Below are 14989 nucleotides of genomic sequence, written 5' to 3'. Positions count from 1 at the left end.
TACACCAGTTCAAAAAGAAATATAAAATAAGTATTATAGAGAAATATAAAGATGAAGAGCTAAAGAGGGAGATAAAGGGGTAGGAAGTTAGGAACATTAAAGTATGCATTTACTTCTTCCTACTCCTTTTCTAACATGTAATGTTTTTTTATGCACTTTAAATAACAGGGTTTATTTATTTTTATTATTTTGTTACATGCTCGAAATCAAGCAAGGAGAAAAAAAAAAAAGTGTCAGCCAAATGATTTTTGTCCCCCAAAAATCTCTTAACTGTATAATGTTCCAGGAATGTAAAATATTTTAGATCGTTATCTGTAAATATATTTGAAAATCATGTATCATTGTACAAAAAAAAAAAAAAAAAATCACCACATAAGACATTGTGTGTTCAGATCACGGCTGGATTATAATAAATTCCAACATTACATGTTGTGAAAAACCTCATAGGGGGGGGTGAATACTTTTACAAGGCCGCCCCTGCACTGCAGCATACGGCGGTTGCCTTGCTACTTTTCCGCTTCACAAAATAACAAAAGCAAGTCATTCGGAAACCGCTCTCCGTACCATTTACTGTCGAACAGTTCCACAACACTGCAAACTACAACGACAAAATGAAATATGTGGCTAAATGAATAGCTCTCTGTCAGAGCAGGTCTCATGATCTCTCGCTTTGGATCTGCAGGTGTTGTGGCCGGTGGGTATCCCGACGATCGACGGGCGTGAATGAGCATGTTTGTCATTCGAGTCGATTCTTTATTTGCATGAGTTTAGAATGAGTTGCAATCTTGTAACCCAGAGGACAAAGGGTAGATCAAGCAATTCAATTCCATATTTTATATCGTTTGACACATTTTTGGGAATATTGAAAACTCAAAGACCCCGCGGCTAAGCGAATGCTCGACTTTTTGGCTCAGGGAGCCCTTATGTCAATGTAGCAATTACTTTCATGTCCCCAAGGGTATACATACACATAATGATAATAAAAAAAAATAAAATAAAAAAAAAGACACACAGATGTCTTCTCAAATGATATTCTCGTAGCCACCAGGTGAATATTGGGGGCAAAGGGGTTAAAAATTGCTCAAAATTGTAAATAAGTCACCTCTATACCAGCTAGAATGACAAATGAGAATTTACACGTGATCAAAGACCCAAATCACACAAGCTGATAAAAATAATCACAATATGTTGGCGCAAGGACCAAAAATACCAAAACTCAAGTCTTACCCCTCGGGACGCACGTCCATCGCAAGATGCCGAACGATGTCCGTCAGTGTTCAGCAGAAGAGCAATGAGCGCCGTTGGACAAAATCACCATTTTCAACATCCCTCCTGCATTCGGCCGACATGTGGCCCATTGCCAAACAGCTCAATGGAATGATTCCAATCCGTTTTCCATATCCGAATTCCCTTTCAATCAGTTCGCTTTACTCCCACATTGACCTCTTTGAAGGGATTTGCCTTCTGTCCCAGTCCGAAGGTGATCGGAGCTCCGTTGATTCAACTTGCGAGCGTTTGTCATACACATACATTATTTATTGTCTTGGAAACCGGACATAACTCATATGAAAAAAAAAAAAAAAAAAAAAAAAAAAAAGGTTACAATCAACTTTAAAGTAACAACCACATTTTCAAAAATCACATTTAGTTTGTAGAATTCCATATGGTCAAGGACGGGGCCCGTGCATATGAAACATCAGCTCACTTGTAACCTCCGTATGCCAAACAATAACACTTCACTTGCTTCCCAGCATAATAATAAAATATCGCCCTGAATTGAATTGAATTGAACTTTTATGGTGCGCATTGCATGGTAGTACATTAGGACAACAGCAGCATGAGAAATAATGTGCGCTCTTTGGACACTTTATTAGGTACTCCTGCACAATCTAATAAGATCCAATGCAAGAGCTGTATCAAATATTTTGCCTTTTACAAAGATAATGCTCCATTTTGATTGATCCTGTTGATATGGATGTTAACATCACAAAAAGTTTATTGTTGTTGTAGAGCTACACTGCATCATATTTGGATTTTTTTTCTCATAGATAGACCTTCCTGTAATCTAATTAAAAAAAAAAAAAAAGAAACGTAATTCAATATGTTAAAGCAGCACTGGGCAAGAATACGATTTTAATGAAATTTTTTCACAACTCTTTTGATGAAACATCGACTTACAAGTAGTTGAATGGGACTTTTGTCATGCCCTGGGGGGGGGGTCTGTATTTGTTTTTACTGGCACGAAGCAACTTTGAGGAGGATGGGAGCAACCCTGGCACACAAAAAAATACAAAAGTCCTGAATTGCTTTACGGCATACTCACTTCCTCCTTTTGCTATGAGGATGGAAGTCGAGTCGAACGTCAACGCGCTAGTACTGGTGTCATGGCAGAAGCCCCAAAACAAACTAAAAAAAAAACAAAGTATTGTTTGAACAAAATTAAATTCATTACCTCATCGCTATTCACCTTTCACACAGCCACTGGAAATAGAAATGTCATTCAGTCCAACTTGCAGGCCAGCGAGAGCTCAGGATTTGACGACGCTACGCGCTGGCGCGCATGGGAAACGTGGTTGACTTTTGTCAAAACACTACCGCTTTTTGTCCACATGGCGCCGCCATAATGCTGTTTTAAACCAAAGTGTCTCAGACTGTATCATCAAAACTGAGCATTATCGTTTTTGTAAATGCAGATTTGTTGACAAAGCTCTTGCATTGGATCTTTTTAGATGCTGGAGGAGTGTTTACCGCTGTAGCCCGGAAGTATATAACAGGAAAATGGCATGAGCTTGTGCGTAAGAACTGAAATAAAATTTACTGTACAACATTTGTTAAGTTCTAACCGACGTGACTATTTCTTCCACTGTATTGTGCCTGAATGTTCAATAAGCTCTATTGAGCAGAATTTGATCATCTAAAGAAAAAAGGGTTATTGACAGAGGGTGGGCATTCCGTCTGACCGACGGACCGGTCCGTCATTGACGGGCGCCCGTTTTGCTGACGTTAGGCGATAGATGGGAAACTTCGTGGATTTTCGTCCGTCTGTGTAATCATCACTAACTCGCGGAAACGCGACCCAGACTGCATTGACTGTATATGTACAGCAGGTGGCAGTATATACCAAAGACAGAATCATGTCTTTTTCAGGCTGGCCATCCATTATCTAAACCGCTTATCTAAAGAGTAATAAAGTACCAGTAACTTTGAATACAGAGACGGTTTTACAGAGGAGTTCTCAAGAGTTAAGTTTCACATTTCTATTTTTGGGAGGAGAACGGTTAGGAGGTTGTGAAACGGTATTTTGCAGGCCCACACTCCATTTCACAAGGTGGCAGTAATGCACTAATAGTTGTTTGCCAACCACTAAAAGACAGAAGAAGAAGAAAAAGAAGATGAATTCGAAGAAGAAAAAAAAATCAGTTATTGTAATTTCGATTCCGGATTGCACCTTTGGCAACAATGTGACACAGGATTCTGGTTAAGTTAAAACTTTACCATTTTAATCAAATGGGTTCAGATAAGGGATGGATGGATGCATTTTTCATCTGGTGGACCTTTTTTTCCCCGGATTGACGACAGACGGACTGGCGGGCCTTTGATGTTTATTGACGGAAGCGCGGTTAAAATAATATGACGACAGACGATTACAGTTTGGTTCGGCTTGAAAAATAGACGGATTGACGGATGACGAACGGGCGCCCAGGCTAACGATTGACGAACCGGAAAACTTGAGTAAAATGCCCACCTCTGGTTATTTGCTGGTGCAGTTTTCCCTGAGATTAAATTCAAGGCTTTTGAGTAACATTTGCCCAACTGGGGAAGGTGTTCAAATCGAACATGGCTACCCCCCACGTGTTAATGCCAATGTTGATGGTGATGACTCCAAGGAAGTTCAGGATGAATCCAGCCTTGGCCTGAAAACACAAACAATACCATTTGTGTATCGCATCTCAGATTGTGCAGGTGTACCGCATGTTGTGGTGAGAGTATCATTTCCATGGTAATACTTATTTTGGATGTTTTGTTTTTACGAATAAATAATATGATATGATCAGTCATAGGATTAATATAAGCCGCTTAAGTCCAAAATTGGATTCCAGATCTCTGGATCCAAAGCAGACCAGCACCACAAACTGAGAGTTGACATTGAGGAAGGCCTCACCATGTCCATGACTTTAAGGTTGCCGTAGGAGAAGGCGATGGCGTTGGGGGGCGTGGCCACAGGCAGCATGAAAGCCAAGGAAGCAGCAATGGTGCAGGGAAACATCACGTACAATGGGTGGATCTTGATGGCGGTGGCCTGGGGGAGTGACGGGAAAATAATTTGATGCGACGCGTTCAACTGGAAATGGAACTTACACCTTCTGCAGCCAAGGCGCAATGTTTTGTACTCGTAGAATATCTCATTAAAGTGTGTACATATATATGTATATGTAAAATGGTTTTTAACCATAAAAAAAAAAAGAATTTTAATCGCATAATCAGTTTGAATCGCAAAATCAGTTTTGATTTAAAAGGTGCAAGTGCATCGAATCAAACCGAACCAAATTGTTCCACTATAATATATTGAGATCAAATTGTCTTTTATTGGAGAGATATATCAACCCAAACATATTTTTTTTCAAGTATATGTTCTATGCAGTCCCACTAGTTGAAACAAGGTACTCTGATTAATAAAGCAGCTGAGTTAAGCAGCAAAATCCACCCGTTTTTTAGCCATCTCAGGGGGCGGCCATTTTGTCACTTCTGTCAACTGAAAATGACATCACACACCCTCAGGGCTCAGGTAACGACCAATCATGTTTTTTTTTTTCTGAAGCTGTGCCATGATTGGCCATTATCTGAGCCCTGAGAAACTGTGATGTCATTTTCAGTCGACAGAACTGTCAAAATGCCCGCCCCTAGATATGGCTAAAAACGGGTGGATTATGTTGCTTAAATCATATTCCACAAACGCAATATTAATCCGAATGCTGTGTTTCAACTAGTGGGCCTGCAAAAAATAAAGTCTTAAAAAATATATGTTTGGGTTGACCTTCACTTTAAAGTCTTTGTTCTTTTTACATGACTTTATCCTCTTGACATGATTACTTTGATCTAAAATTTGAAGTTTGTAATACGATTCCGCTCATCAACGACCAACACAGGAATTCAATAGCTAATGCACAACGAGAGGTGTACAACGCTTCATTTGGAGGGAAATCAGCTGTTGTATTGGAGGAGGAAAGGATTGACAGTATTGAGTGTTGGTTCTCACCATTGAGCCAAGTATTGGTAGAAACAGAGTGGTGGTAGCAGTGTTGCTGGAACATTCCGTGAACGTGGCCACCAGCAGGCACAGCAGGATGGAGATAGCAAAAGGAGGGATGCTCTGCAGCGGTATGAGACTTTCCCCGAGCCACTTGGACAACCCTGACACCTTTACAGAGTGGGAAGAGCACACAAATGTGTCCAAATGTCTGCGGAGAGAATTCCATTGGGAAAATATGGTGTTAGCTTACTTCGCTACCGTGGGCTAAAGCAAAGCCTCCTCCCAGGAGCAAAAGGATGTCCCAAGGCATCTTTTCATGGACAGTATCCCAAGTTAGCAGAGGAGGCGCGACTTCAGAAGAGCCCTCTAGTTGAGCATGGATGAGAAATCAGTCCAACAAATAGTTTACGACTACACTATAGTCAAACACAGACACGCACAACATGCAAAAATCAGAAAAAAAACGCACCTTCAAGAGAAACGTCAAAAATGTCATAAACTAGTAAAAAGGCATAACGGCAGAAAATTCATGGATTTGTGGACGCGAAATAGACAGTGGCACGAGAAGTTGCCTCTTAAAAGTGCCTGTTGATAAACCCCAAACTCATTTCAAGAAACCGAATACACTCCATTTGAGTTGGCGAAGAAGAGGAAATCATTCACACATATACCAGTAAGCAATTTCGTGTGAAGGTGCAGCATTGTAGTTTGCCCAAACTTGACCTTGAAGCTATCAAGCTACAAATCGGGAAGGAGATCTGATAACGGTCATTCGAAAAGACAGAATCAGCTAAATTGCTTTTAACAAGCCCTAAACGTTACAGACAGTATCTTTATATCTTAGTGTTCAAAGGAAGAGCGGATAGACTGATGATTGTAAACCTTGCTTGACAAGGCTGCTGGAAATTTCCCTCAGTCGATGCAGAGCCAATTGCGCTGAGCCAACTATCTCTCTCGAAGTGTTTGTTTGGTTTTTTTTTTTAAAGATACGCACAATTATGAGCTACTAAGATTGTAAATGTACCCTCTGCTTGCACACAGCAGATAACGGGTAAACAGCTTGCCTACCGTCCTCAGACGTCCTGCCACATCTGGGAAATTTGGAGGGGATACAGAAGAAGAGCGCTGACATAAAGATGGCCACAGTGCCATCTGTGACATATCTGATGAGGAAACACATGTATGAAATGTTTGATGTGTATAAAATGGCGATTTTGCATTCAAACAGCTTCCGCGTTTCGTGTTCCTCAACTTAATATCCCAGAGAAATTCAGGACAGCATTTGTAATTCTACAGGTAGGGTGCAATGGCTTGTCCCTGTTGTGATAGCCTTTGACACTTAGAGCATGCTAACGCTAGCATAGTCATAGCCTATTTGTCGCTGTGAGAGAAAAAAAAGATAACCATTAACCTTGGAGTTCAATAATGTGCTCACTTGACTCCAACTCTTATCTATTTCTGGTACTGATCAATCATCCTCGTCGTACTCACATTTTATTTTGGTTGAAGAGGACAGTGGCCCAGCCTGGTATGAAGCCAGGCTCCCTGGTAAACCACAGAAGAACCAGCAGCGTGAAGATAATCAGCACAGTGGCCTCGGCGAAGCTCATCTTGCCCAACTTTTTGTACTCATCTTTGATTACCTGGTAGGCCTCCTTGTCACCTGCGGTCTTTGCACCACATCCAAATGACTGTTTCATACTGGAAAAGCACAATGGAATGCGTTGACGCTTTGTAGTGGGGTTAGCTAGTTCATAGTGACTTTGACTTACTTGAAGCCCAGAAACATAATCTGTAGCCACAACCAAGCTAAAGCCAGCATGAGAATCATGTTGGGGAATGCAAAACCAAACCAGCTCGCGAAATTGATGACGCCGCCATTTTTGGGAAATAGTCTGTGGGTGAAGGTGGGAAATAACATTTCAGAGGGGGAAACAGTGTGTCAGTCAAGATGCAAAATTGTGACATACGCAGAAGGTTTGCACATCGGTAAATTTCACATTTCCGTCATTATTTCTAGCCGACCAAATCGGTTATCGTCAGTCCATCGCTCCGTGATCATTATTTTAACCCCGCTTCCGTCATTGCTAAATTACAGGTTTTTATTTTTGTTTTTTTTAAATGCTTTATTAAAAGAATATTACAGTTCATCCTTGATTCATTGGTCAGCTGACAAAAGTGGCATGGGAAAAAAACAAATGTAACCGAGATACAATTAAAACTCTACAATCATGTTCATATTTTCAAACAAAATTTTACTAAAGGAAATGTATATTTAAATTCATTTTTTCCTCATTTCGAGTGTCAGATCATAAAACCAAAAATTGTCTGTCTCGGTCAAGTCCTGCAAAATGGCTGCTGCTGCACGTTATGACAGACAACCTTAGTTTAGTTTGAAATTTAAGGTAAATCTGCAGTACCCAGTGGGGATGTCACGATTCGATAATATCAGGATGTGAACCTCGCGATACGATGATTATCACGATATTGTGGGGAGGTTAGCGATTTATAAAAAGCTCACGATACTCTATAAGAGCTCACGGTATTGTAAAAAAAAAAAAAAAAAGAAGAAGTGCTCATATAAAAAAAAAATGAAATTAAAAAACATCACAATATTCTGTTTTTGTACATAATAACGGCATTGACAAAGAAATGGGCTTGGCCATTCATGGGCTCAAACTAGTCTTAAACATAGGTGGCATCAAATTAAACTGCACTAATAAACTAACCACCAGATGGTGCTGGAACTGCACAAATGGAAAACAACGTGGGCTTTTAAACAGATTTGCTGCTATTAATATCGCGACATGACAACGACGATATATCGTGGCAATTTTAATATCGCAATATTACGATATTGCCAATATTGTGACATCCCTGGTATCCACACAAAGCGTTCTATGAACTGTTCTTCTTTGTTGAATTGGTACGTAGCTTGTGTCATGCTAATGCGATATAGTAACTGTTATGTCCACTGGAGGGTGCTGGAACTGCACAAATGGAAAACAACTTGGGCTTTTGAACAGATTTGCTGCTATTAATATCGCGACATGACAACGACGATATATCGTGGCAATTTTAATATCGCAATATTACGATATTGCCAACATTGTGACATCCCTGGTATCCACACAAAGCATTCTATGAACTGTTCTTCTTTGTTGAATTGGTGTGTAGCTTGTGTCATGCTAATGTGACATAATAACTGTTTACGGAGCTTCGCTAGGACCGTCCGTTGTCTCATGCAAGTACGTACTTATCAATCTGGCCCATCATGATGACGTTGGGTGTGGTTCCTGTGAGAGTTGCTGTCCCTCCAATGCTGGCAGCATAACACACGCACAGACTCATGCCTTTGGTCAGCTTCATGTACTTTTGCTCCCGCTTGTTTCTCTGCTGCTCCAACATCTCTGAGCTCCAAGCGTGACCCTCTGAAAGGAGGCATTTGTTGAACCTTCTCTTTTGCGACCAAATGAGCCACTATGAACGTTAATGGGATTTGGCCTTGGTACTTTTTATGTTTGATCATATTATATTGTGCCATCACTGAAAGAATAGGGGCTAATCGGGGTTATTTGTAGGAGGGGATTATTCATGAGTTTGTTTTTATTTCAATTTGAGTTTTGTTTTTAAATTCAGTTAGTTTGGATTAGGTTCTAGACAGGGATTGAATGTTTTTATTAGGTTTTCTTTTTTTAAAAAATGCTTCATTTTATTGTTTTTATTGGTTTAAAGCAGCAGTCAACCCAAACTTTTTTTTTTTTTTCAAGAATATGTTCCCAGCAGGCCCACAAGTTGAAACACGGCATTCTGATTAATTTTGTGTTTGTGGAATATAAATTAAGCAGCAAAATGCACTCGTTTTTAGCCATCTGTGGGGGCGGCCATTTTGTCTTCTGTCGACTGAAAATGACATCACAACTGCTCACAACGACCAATCACGGCTGACCTGTTTTCTGAAGCTGAGCCGTGATTGGTCGTTGTGAGCAGTTGTGATGTCATTTTCAGTCGACAGAAGACAAAATGGCCGCAGGAGATGACTAAAAATGAGTGCATTTTGCTGCTTAATTTATACTTCACAAATTAGAAATTAATCAGAATGCTGTGTTTCAAGTAGTCGGCCTGCTGGGAACATATTCTTGAAAAAAAAAATGATTGGGTTGACTTCTGCTTTAAGTTTGTAATTTAATTAGTTTAAGTTTGTAGAGAGTACGATTTTTTTTTTTTTTTTTAAGATGAAAACAAAGGACATTTTCCTATAATTGAGGTTAGTTTTAATTAATTTTATGAACGTAAAATGTAGTTTCAGTTAGTCTTCATAGAATTTTCATTTCAAAATGGGTTTTTTTTCAATTTGAGTTTCATTTATTTTGTTAAGTTTTACTTAACTGTAGTGTAATGACCTTGGTTCCAATAAAGTGTAAACGTATTAATATATGGCTGTCAAAACCTCTCTCATTTTTATCATTATATACTCTGTATTTTAATCATGTCATCATGTCAGGTTGTGTTTGTAGAGAACTGCATAATTATTCAAACTACACCAACACCCACAACTTTCTATTGCATATTTGTCAATGCTCGTCTACAGAACTCAATCATCGTTATGCCCGAAACAATACAAAAGGTAAAAACCTACTTGAAACCTCCGTGTCTGCCACGTCCATATTATCTCGATCTGGAAAGGTACAAATGGAGAAGAAGATGAACGACCAATGAATCTCTTTCGCAAAAACTTAGGGTGACCCACTCACCCGTGTTAATGCTGACGTCCTTTCGTTTGACCTCCTTGCTTTCATTCGCGTCAGTCATCTCAAAGCCCTGATTTTCCAAGCCGCCCCTGCCAGCCTGGAGTTCATTCGCCCGTTGCTCGGCGTTGGCTTCCGACTCATTGAGCTGCTGCAGCACGGCGTTGGCGATGGGCAGCATCATGGCCGTGGATGCTGTGTTACTAATCCACATGGACAGGAAGGCTGTGGTGCCCATGAAGCCGATCATCAGGCTGAAAAAAGATGAGAAAGGCGTTCGTTCGGCTCTTATTTTGAACAGCAACTGCTACAAACGGAGGATTTGCGGTCTTACAGCGACGGTTTGACACCGACAAATAGCAGGACCTGGAGGGCAATTCTCTTGTGCAGGTTCCAATGCTCCACAGCGATGGCCACCAGCAAGCCACCAATGAAGAGCATATTGGAGTCTTTCAGGTACTGGATGCACACCTGGGCCACGGTGACATGAGTTCCACACGTTAGGGAATCTTCGGCTTTAAAAGATTTTTGCGTTTGTGGAATTAAGAGTTAATCCACCCGTTTATAGCCATCTCTGTGGGCGGCCATTTTGTCACTTCTGTCGACTGAAAATGACATCACAACTGCTCGGGGCTCAGGTAACGGCCAATCGTAGCTCAGCTTCAGACAACAGGTGAGCCGTGATTGGTCGTTACCTGAGCCCCGAGTAGTTGTGATGTCATTTTCAGTCGACAGAAATGACAAAATGGCCGCGCCCTGAGATTTTGCTGCTTAACACATATTCCACAAACGCAATATTCATCAGAATGCCGTGTTTCGACTAATCGGCCTGCTGGGAACATATTCTTGCAAAAAATATGTTTGGGTTGATTTTCCTTTAAGAAAAACAATGACCAGCAGCAAAATCCACCCCTTTTTAGCCATTTCAGAGGGCGGCCATTTTGTCCCCTATCAACTGAAAATGACAACACCAATCACGGCTCAACTTCAGAAAACAGGCGAGCCGTGATTACCTGAGCACTGAGCAGTTGTGATGTCATTTTCAGTCGACAGAGGTGGCAAAATGGCCGCCCCCGGATATAGCTAAAAACGGGTGGATTAACTCTTAATTCCACAAAAGCAATATTAATCAGAATGCCTTCTTTCAACTAGTGGGCCTGCATAGAAAATATTCTTGAAAAAAAAAAAAAAATGATTGGGTTGATTTCACTTTAATGGCTGTTCAAGTAGAGGCCCACAAAGTGTCACATAGTTGCAGATACCTCATCTGACTCCATGATCCTCATCATGGGGAAAAGAATAACGGGGAGCAAGGCCGTCACAGCCAGAGGGATGCACTCTGTGCACCAGTACAGCGCCATCAGGATGATCACAAAGCCACATTTTGCCTCCTGTAATGTATATTGTACGATTAATAGACAAAAACATGTTGCCAGGCTCGGTACATGAAACTCACACATAGACCACTGACAAACTAGGCCAGGCAACTTTATTTAAAGTATATAACACATTTTAGAGCCAAGGCAACTCAATGTGCTTCTCATAGCCGAAAACACAGCACCTAAAAAGCATTTACAACCGAACGGCTGAATGCCAAGCAAAGAGAACCAATATTGACAACATTTAAACGTATTTACAAACAACTGATTTACAAACATTTGAAAGCAAAGGAAAGAAATTGATTAAAATACTGTATCGTGAAGTTGATTTTAAAAATGTTTTGAAGGGGAAGTCAACCCCACAATTTTCTTTACAATGATATGTTGTAAGCGCCCCCACTAGTCTAAACATTGCTTTCTGATTACAGCCGTGTTTCTGGAATATGAGTTAAGACGCAAAATCCACCTGTTTTTATCCATCTCAGGGGGCGGCCATTTTGTCACCTGCTGTCCACTGAAAATGATGTCACAGTGGCTCAGGTAGCAACTAATCACAGCTCACCTGTTTTCTGAAGATGAGCCATTTTCAGTCGACAGAAATGACAGGTTTGGACTAGTGTGAAGAAAATGATTGGGTTGACTTCCCCGTAAAAAATATTAAGCAACGGTATGGGGCGGGGAAACAACGTTTTTAACCTGGACTTAAAAGCATTTATACTTGGGGTTGACTTCACTTCTTTTGGCAACTTATTCCATTTGCATGTAGCATGACAGCTAAATGGCGCTTCCCCATGTTTGCTTTGGTACCAATTGGCTCCACTAATTGACTGAGTCTAGGGGCCAGACTCGACAAAATTCACATTAAAGATGAGAGAACACATTCATTTCACAATTTGATCCCTGCCCTGTATTCAATATAAAACACATATTTAAAATTTTAAAAAAGATATGCTAATGACTAAATCTAGTGGTCCATAGCCCGCCCCCAATGCCGTCACCATTTGAATTGTACAATTTTTAGCATATAATATATCCCCTTTAATTTTTGGTGTATCATGTAGCGCTCCAAAGGGTGAACGGGAACAAAAAAGTCAAAATATCTCATGTCAACAAAATGAGAAATATTGAACAGAGACCGTTTCAAGGAATGTAGAATTGATCACACGACCATAATGACTGTTTTAATGTGATTTGTTCGGAATTTGTCAGGCGTGACAATTATACAGTGCAAAGTCACAGATAGGAGCTGCTTCCGGACAACATTAACATCAACATAGATAAGCACACACGCACACACACACATCAGCGCTCATAAATGCAAAGTAGATGCAATAAAATGTGACCATAATATTATGATATGTTTTGATTGCGAGTGAAAGTTTAGTCTGACTAAACGCCCGTTTAAATAGAGGGGGACTGGCCTATAGACGGGTACGATTTATTTCCCTCCGGAAAAAAAGGCGAATGAAGGGTCCCCACGCTGCAGACGGATGACAAATAACGGACGCTCAATTTTCAGTAAAATGCCCAGCTCTGGCATACAGAGACAAATAATAGAAATGACATGAATGAATAAACTCATGTTAGTCCAGAGCAGTGATTCTCAACCAGTGTGCCGTGGCACATTAATGTGCCATAAGAGATTTCAGGTGTGCCCTGGAAAAATTAACCAATGTCAATTATTTTAACAACAACAACAAAAATTTTAATCACTTTTTTTGGGGGGGGGATTCATTTATGCCACAGGTGTCAAACTCAAGGCCCGGGGGGCCAGATCCGGCCCGTGACATTATTTTATGTGGCCCGCGAAGGCAAATCATGTGTTGACTTGACGTTTCTTTGAAATTGTCTTCACTGTCAACTAGGGATGTAACAATTCACTCAAGCCCCGATTCGATTATCAATTTTCAGCTCCCGATTTTCGATTTGATTCGATTTTTTTTTTAAAGTGCTACCATGCTTGTCTCTGTGCACTCGTGTGGTTCTGCAGTCATCCACAAATGCAATACGCAATGATGTTTGGCGCAAAAGCATCATTTGATCTACACATCCAAAATGTGCTATGTATCTGGAATGAAAAAATGTTTCAAGACATCATTTTCATTTTCTAGCTAAATGTAATCGAATCGATTTTCGATTAATCGAATCGATTAATCGCTATGAATCGATTTTGAATCGGTTTTCGATTAATCGTTACATCCCTACTGTCAACACAACATATAAGATATTTCAAGCATTTGTTACCAATCTTTCCTTTAAAATACATTGGAAAATAGTTGAACAAAATATTAACTGGCGTCTGATTTCAAAACTAGCTATCCATCAATTTGTTGTGTATGAGGCGTCACTCCAAAAAAATGCATCCTCCTCCTACATCAGCAATGTCTCACGATTGGAATCCAAAATTATGAAGATCAGTCTTGATGCAAACCGACAGAGCGCTATTAACTGATGTTTATTATTGTTGTTCTACGCCTCTTAGATTGTATCTCCCGAATGAGCTGTGCAGTGGCAGCACCGGAGTACTTCCCCTTGTCCATAAATCAAGAGCATCAATCCCAAATGCGAGCCATTCTTACCGAGGTGGGGATGACAAGAGGCAGAGGCAGCAGTAGAATAGGTGTGAGGAAGACCACGATGTAATTCCTACCCCGCCACAGCCATGTAAGAAATCCAGCCATGATCGAGAAGCTGCGCTACACATTCAAAGTATTGAAAGAGTCGGCGGAACAAGAAAAAGAGCTCGGTGACACCACTGTCCTATCTAAGAGACAATGTCAAATGAGATCACAGTTTAAATAGCAGTTCACTGCATAGGTCACTCTGAAATCCATTAAAAATTAACCTCAAAGGGAGAAAGGGGCCCACGTGTGCTTCCATGTGTTTTCAGATAAGACGATGTGCTATAGAGACAATAAAAGTAGAGAAAACTAATCTTAATCTGACTCTCTGCTAAGTGTATCAGTATGTGAGGGGGGAGACAAAAAAAAAATATAAAAAACATTCACATGCCTCATTTGGCCGCTGTCTCCCGACAGGAACGATGGAGCGTCGTAACAAAATTACCGTTGGGCTATGTGAATGGTGGAAATAAATGGAAAGGCAGTAATGCGCAGAAACAAAATAAACCAACATGCTATTTTTTGAGGATAAGCAATTCGGATAATGGATGGATGGAAGTCAGAGGGAACATTCAAGGCCAAAGTACTAGTCGATAACAAGTTTATGGCCTTGTAAATGACTCATGTGGGTGTGACTTTGACGGAACAATGCGGTGACTTCCATTCAATTCTGCGCAAGCGAGAAATGTAGACAAACCAGACCGACCTCCTGCTCGTCCATTTGTGTGTGGAGGCGTGAAAGATCCACACCTGGTGTGCGCACGGCAAAATATTTCGTGATTACGACAATAACATCGAAAATATACGTTACATTACATTAAAAAAAATAATTAAAAAAAAAATGTAAAAAACAACTTGGGAAGACTGACAAAATGATTGGCTCCATTGATTGAAAACACACAATGTTTCTTTGTGTTTTTTACTCAAATCCAAATTGTAATGGAATGCTGCATATGTGCACTAGGGGATTTTATTACTCGCAGTAGGCTA

General features: G+C 40.4%; 1 protein-coding gene across 1 annotated transcript; it reads right to left on the bottom strand.

The window, feature by feature from the left end:
• Positions 1-576: 576 nt before the first annotated feature.
• On the bottom strand, positions 577-14160 carry LOC147144513 (solute carrier family 13 member 2-like). Its single transcript, XM_086036560.1, has 13 exons — positions 13958-14160; positions 11262-11390; positions 10334-10470; positions 10006-10253; positions 9891-9929; positions 8508-8682; positions 7024-7146; positions 6743-6952; positions 6320-6414; positions 5502-5617; positions 5258-5419; positions 4163-4300; positions 577-3914 (listed from the first exon to the last, which is right to left on the bottom strand). Exons 1-13 carry the CDS (start codon positions 14057-14059, stop codon positions 3786-3788), a joined length of 1803 nt encoding a protein of 600 aa, XP_085892686.1. The 5' UTR covers positions 14060-14160; the 3' UTR covers positions 577-3785.
• Positions 14161-14989: the final 829 nt, after the last annotated feature.

Source organism: Filicampus tigris, chromosome 7, assembly GCF_054856515.1.
Source record: "Filicampus tigris isolate MCC_2025a chromosome 7, RoL_Ftig_1.0, whole genome shotgun sequence".
NCBI lineage: Eukaryota > Metazoa > Chordata > Actinopteri > Syngnathiformes > Syngnathidae > Filicampus > Filicampus tigris.
The sequence above is the reverse complement of the archived record's forward strand: the minus strand, read 5'-3'. Positions and strand labels throughout refer to the sequence as shown.

What these genes read in the sequence shown, in the direction of transcription:
- LOC147144513 (XM_086036560.1), bottom strand. Translation starts at nt 14,059, where the DNA reads ATGGCTGGATTTCTTACATGGCTGTGGCGGGGTAGGAATTACATCGTG. An exon ending in GTCGGTGTCAAACCGTCGCT is followed by an intron (nt 10,254 to 10,333) that starts GTAAGACCGCAA and finishes ATCTTTTTTCAG; the next exon opens with CCTGATGATCGGCTTCATGG. An exon ending in CTTTAGCCCACGGTAGCGAA is followed by an intron (nt 5,420 to 5,501) that starts GTAAGCTAACAC and finishes CACTCTGTAAAG; the next exon opens with GTGTCAGGGTTGTCCAAGTG.